At 43.9% G+C, this 6,000-nt stretch overlaps 1 protein-coding gene across 1 annotated transcript in view; it reads left to right on the plus strand.

Annotated features, from left to right (window-relative positions):
- ALDH1A1 (aldehyde dehydrogenase 1 family member A1) overlaps positions 1-3,543 on the plus strand; it is an 87,165-nt gene extending 83,622 nt beyond the window's left edge. The window contains exons 14-15 of the mRNA XM_053295366.1: positions 256-330; positions 3,170-3,543. Of these exons, the coding sequence (XP_053151341.1) occupies positions 256-330; positions 3,170-3,242 (148 nt within the window). The 3' untranslated portion in view covers positions 3,243-3,543. The remainder of the gene's footprint in view (positions 1-255; positions 331-3,169) is intronic.
- Positions 3,544-6,000: the final 2,457 nt, after the last annotated feature.

Below are 6,000 nucleotides of genomic sequence, written 5' to 3' on the forward strand. Positions count from 1 at the left end.
GCTGTGAACATACAGAAGAACTTGAAGCAGCATTGAAGATCTACAACACTAGATAGATGATGACTAATTTTTTGGTATTAAAGATATGAGGGGGAGAGGCTGGAGGATAGTTCCTTTATAAAGCTTATTCTTAAATTTTAAAAATTCTGTACATGGTGAAAAACTATAAAGAAACTCAAGAGGCTGTAAGTTGTGACTACCTACAAATCATGTTTATGAATAAGCTGTAATCATCTTCTCAATTTTTCCCCCCAGGGTTAATTGCTATAGTGTAATATCTTCTCAATGCCCTTTTGGAGGATTCAAAATGTCAGGGAATGGCCGAGAGCTGTAAGTAATGTTAATGATGATTTGTTTCATATACAGATGTTGGAATTTAACTGTATGAAACCTGCTAAATTTTTTTGGCAAGTTCAGATTATCAGTTTTTACAGCAAAATATCAATACAGCATTCCTATTTTTAGGGGGATTGTTCCATGACTACTGTCAGGACTCCCCACTGATCCAACCACAGCTGGAGTGAGCCCGACCATGGGGTGAGATCCCTGTGAGATGATCGGGGAACACTCACCTGGGATGAGAAAGAGAGAGCAGAGGGAGATGCCCTGGCACTTGGGGCCAGCTGAAGGAGGCTGGCAAGAGGAAGCAACAGCCGAGATCTCGCAAAGGCCAAAATCTCGCCGAGCAGGATTTTGGTTTCTCATGAGATTGGCAAGGCCTGCCAGGGACTGTTTAGGGATGGGTCCCGAGATATGGAGGCAGCAGCGGGGAGAAGCATTCCAGTTGAACCCTAGAGAAACCAAGAGAGATTTAACAAGGTGCAGTGCCTGGTGGAGATGGGGAAGCAGGTACTGTGAACCTTCCCTCTCCCCAGGATCTTCCTTCCCTGATGAAACCTCTCCTTTCCCCAGGATCTTCCTTCCCTCCTTCCTTATTAGTCCTTCAATAAGGCAGCCAGGACAATTCCCAGAACTCTTCTGACCCCGTGTTACCACAACGACAAATATTTGTCTACCACTTTTCAGCAAAGTTCTCAGAGCAGCTTGCATCGATAAATAATAATGCTGTGCAGGCCCAAAATGACTCCATCTAAAAAGAAACATAAGGCAGACATCAGGAACAATCACTGGAGGGATGTTGTGGAAAAACTAGATAGGGACAGTCACTTTCCCCCTTCTACAGTGAATATACAGAGAATTGCCACTTTAAAAGGTGTCTCTTTGCTCAGCTAGCTGGGATTCTCATACTCCCTAAATTTCATGTTTAAGGATGAGCAACTGGGGTGGGTATTTCAACAAATGTTGTCCCTTTCCCTTACACTGGGCTATAGAGAGGGCAGATGAGAGACATGTCCCACTTAATTTGGGCTGTGTCCACTCCTCCCTTAATTTTTCTTCCATTCATAGAACATGTGAAAAGTAAGCTTTAAAAGTATCCATCTTAGCAGGATTTAACTCCATGCTATATGATCCGCACGCATTCCCAGCCTGCTCGAAAAGGTGACTGTAGCAGCCTCAGTCTGAAGCAGTGAATTTCTCACCACCCTATGCAATGGAAATTCGGGCTTTGGGGCATTTGTGCCCCCAAATGCCCTAACTCTTCTGCTTTGAGGCATTGTTGACACTCCTCAGTTAGGATGACTTCCTGTACATTTGTCACTTCAGTACCTCCCCTGTGGCCACTTGGACTGGGTGGGAGGTGAACTTGTAACTTATTCATTCTCTCCGCCCTCAAAGAGGGGATTTTTGAAGTAATAGCTTCATGGTAAGTGGCCATTCATTTTCAGTTCACCATAATACAGAATAAGGCTGTTCTCATGAGCTGCTGAACCCAGGTTAAGGAGCCTGGGCTAGGCTACTCATATGGAGCACCAGGATCTGCACAGATCCCGGCGCTCCTGCCTAGCCTAACCCCACTTTATAGCCCGGCTCTTAGCCAAGGTTAACAGCACGAGTGTACCCTTAACCCAGCTGCCACGATTGTGTGCCCCCTTAGGCTGCACGCAGCCCATGGAGAAACAAGGACGGCCACCTAGAGCGCCCATCTGATGAGAGGATCCCCCAAGGCACTGCACTCATCATGTGGTGCCTTGTGGGATATCTGGAGGCCGGGGCACAGCATCCCAACCTCTGTTGATCCGCACTGCTTGGTGCAGCACAGTTCATGCTGCCAGCAACATTTTCACAATTGTCTGGCGGGGAGGGAGGTGAGTTTCACCCTGCCTCCGGCCCTCCTGGTCACGTGAATGGCCTCAACGCATTATAGGCTAATCCATTGTATGATCTTAGAAGTATCTGTTCCTATTTTCCATTCAAATAGTAACGTTGACCTGAAAAAGAACAAAGCTAATGTGCTGCTAATATTTAAATTACCTTTTACGGGACGTATTTTTTGAAATTAAAACAAAAAGATGTTTGTTTTTAATTATATTATTCTGTGTGTATGCAAGAATAATGAATAAATCATGGCGAGTTCCTGAACTGACCCAGACTCTCCAAGAAAAGGCTTCATAAAAGCCATTACTTGCCCTGATATCACAGAGCCATACAAAATGGAAGTCTGTGTGCTTTCTTGATGTACAAGAATCTTTCTTGGTGAAGAAACTGCTTTGTAGTCTGAAGTAGCGTCTAGCACAGGCCATGTGGCAACCCTCAGAGGTGGTCAAGGATATTCATAGAGCAAGGGTTGCTTCGCCAGAGACTTGGACACAGTTACTAGAAGTATGTCCTTCATAAAGCACACTAGAATGCTCCCACAGGGATTCATAGGAATTGAACAAGAGCTCATTTATATAAGCCGGGAATGCTGCCTCTCTATGTGCATTCAAACACACCCAAATCATACAGCTAGTTAAGACCACCAAGGTCTCATTTGAAAGCCACTGGCATGGCCCATATGATTTAATTTCTAAGTGTTGTCCGGTCCTACTTAGCACTCGGGCAGGCTGGAGTTGTCTTGGCAGCCTTCTGTGTCATCACAGCTATTAAACCAATGGCAGCCATGGAGACGGCAACATTTCTGTAGGTACAGCTCTTCTGTAACATCTTGGCAGATCAACATTCATTTCTGGGTCCCATTCACAACTCATATGCATGAAGATTCTAGTTCACCAGTACTGTTGAAAAGGGTATTCTTATGAGTTTCTCCCCCACTCCTTATCTTTTAAAGGGGAGAATATGGTCTTCATGAGTATACAGAAGTTAAGACGGTCACAATCAAAATTCCACAGAAGAATTCATAAGGTCACCTCAGCAGACAGTTCGTGAAGTTGTCAAGTTCTAATCAGAATGGCAAAGACCAGCTACATTGTGAAATGTTTTGTAGCAGACATTTTCATTTAATTTGTGTTTCTATCTGTAAAAACAAATGCTTTTAGTGACTGTAAAAGGTAATTTCAAAAATCTTAAATCTGGTTAACTGAAAAAGGGAAATCTTAATATCTAAAACACGATTAACACAGTCTAGAATCTTCTTTGGGGGGAAGGTGATTTTCCTATTTGATTATATCTGTAGTGTTGTGGAAAATAAATATTTACATCATTTGTGTTAGCGCACTGTTCTAGAATTGTTAGCTAAATAGCTGTCTTTCTTTCTTTAATGAAGTTGGCAAAAGCACTTGTATGTCAATAGTATTATCAAATAGATAGTGGGCAGATTCTAATGTAACAGGAAACCATGGTTTCCCACTTAGAGAAGAGGCCCTGGAAAGCCACTGGCTTATGCATTCCTCCCTCTTCTACACATGAGGTGGAGGGAGTGCTTTTACTTTCAGTGTGAAGGAAACCATAGGTTCTTGTTATGCCCAGACTTAGAACTGTGGTTTCCTTCAAACCTTCCTTCAAACCTTCCTTTTTCGAGCTTGAAATGAACGCATATGGCTGAAATATTTCCTCGAAACAGTGGTCGACCCCAGGTGTTTCAGCAGAACAAACTCAAAATGTTTCAGTTGTTTTGGCCATAGGGGACAATGGGGAACTTGAAACACCCCATTGTTCCCCATGGATAGCTCCTAGGGACACCAAAGTGAGTTGGGCAGTAAGGTATGATGGGTGCTACTTACCACCCAGCCCATAAAAGAAATGAGCAAGCGGGCTATTTTTAACAAATCTTTAAACTTCCCTTTTGGGGAAAGGATAAAAATTTGTTTAAAATTGCCTGCTTGCCCATTTCTTTTGTGGGTTAGGTGGCAGATAACACGCATCATGCCTCATCACCCAACCTACATTGGTGTTCTGCACTCACAGAGTGCACACATAAGTTTTGCATTGCAATTTGCAATACATTTTGCAACCCTGCCTTGAAACACACAGCAGAAGCACACAATAAAAGGGGATCTGTTCCTTCCAACACAGAACACACATTTCAAATACAGTCCAGAAATGGCCAAAAAATAACCACTGACCCAGAATCCACTGCCACCCATAGTGCCTGTGCTGCAGTAACATCACTGGCACAAATTGCTCTCTCTCACGCAATTATGACTCCTTACATTCCTAGCATTGCAAGAGCTGCCACAGCAGCACCCTTAGCAGCAAGCATATCCATAAGCTCAACTAGAGCAACTTCAGCCACAATTTGACTGAGTACACCTTGCAATGCAGATTGCATCGCAGACCAGAGCAGTGAGTGAAGCACAAGTTAGTCTCAAGACCAGACCTGGAGTTCATTGTACCACTGTCCGTTTCTCACCACAACACTATTTCACAAACAAAACAAACCACAACTCAAGGAAGGCAGGCACCCAAGTTTTGCCTTTGTCAATCTGAGATCCAGCAAAAGCAGATAGTTATAGCAGCAATAGCACAGCATATTATACTCAGTGCTGAGAAAACCACCAAATCAAACTTTCCTTGATTCCTTTCCTGATGTATCCTCTTCTTCAAGAGAAGCACACTATAAGGGCTCTTTCTGACTCCTAGTTCCTTCAAATACATTTTGAAACTCCCTCCTTTTGTGTTCCCTCCGCCCTCCTCCCAACGAATGGGGGCACAGTTGCACATGACAACACTTGCTCTGTATAACAAGCCAAGAAAGAAGCAAGGAGATTGGAAGCTCATGCCAGAAAACCAACCAGTAAGGGGGGGAAAGGCCTCCAAAATGGTGCTCAAAATGTCAAAACATTATGATCATAACAGGGTTGTTTTGTTCAGAGCTTGAAACAGGGCCTTCATTTAAAGGGTGTTTTGTTTTGAGTGCATAACATTCGAAACAGCCCATTTCAAGTTGAAACATTCTGCACAGCCCTATCTTTAACTTGTTCTCTTAGTGTGAAACAATAATTTTCTCTAAATCTGACCACTTTGTGGGGGGGGGGCTGTTAGCTAGCGTTTGGAACATGTCTTAGTCTTGAATCTGTCCATATTAACTATTGTACAGAGGTATTCTGGATGTAAACTTTATTAAAATCACTATTCTTTCCACTATAATTTTCTGTTGTAGGTTTGAGTTATTACAGTTAGAAATTGTACCTTGTCAACAGAGCATTAAGAAGTTGGATGCACAGTTTCAAAAAAATAAAAGAACTCTTTCAATGGTACAATACAGTTAGGGATGTGCATGGAACCTTCTAGGAGTTCCAGTTTGAATTTGGACTGAATTTGAACCAAACTGCCAGTCCGTGAACCATTTAATTAGAACTGGTTGACTGTTCAGTTCATGTGCTCAAACTGGTTTGGCCCATTTCAACTGGTTCAGTATGCTTGTAAAGGGGAATCTGGTAAAGACTAGTGGTGTGCACAGAACAACTGCAGCACGGTTCGGTACTGAGGGGGGTCTACCTTTAAGGGAGGGGGGGTAGTACTTACCCCTCCCGCTGCTCTTCCCCCTCCGGCGCTACATTTAGGCTTGTAGATTTGGGGGTGGCAGCGTTCCTCCCTGCCGCCCCTGCCCCCGTCGTTGCCCGGACGTTGCGAAAATATGAGCACGCATGCGCCCGTTGTGGCACGTGTGCCTGTCGCCGCTGTGCGTGCGCGCCGCATACATCACACGCACGCTGTGTG

This window comes from Hemicordylus capensis, chromosome 2 (assembly GCF_027244095.1).
Source record: "Hemicordylus capensis ecotype Gifberg chromosome 2, rHemCap1.1.pri, whole genome shotgun sequence".
NCBI classification, from domain to species: Eukaryota; Metazoa; Chordata; class Lepidosauria; order Squamata; family Cordylidae; genus Hemicordylus; species Hemicordylus capensis.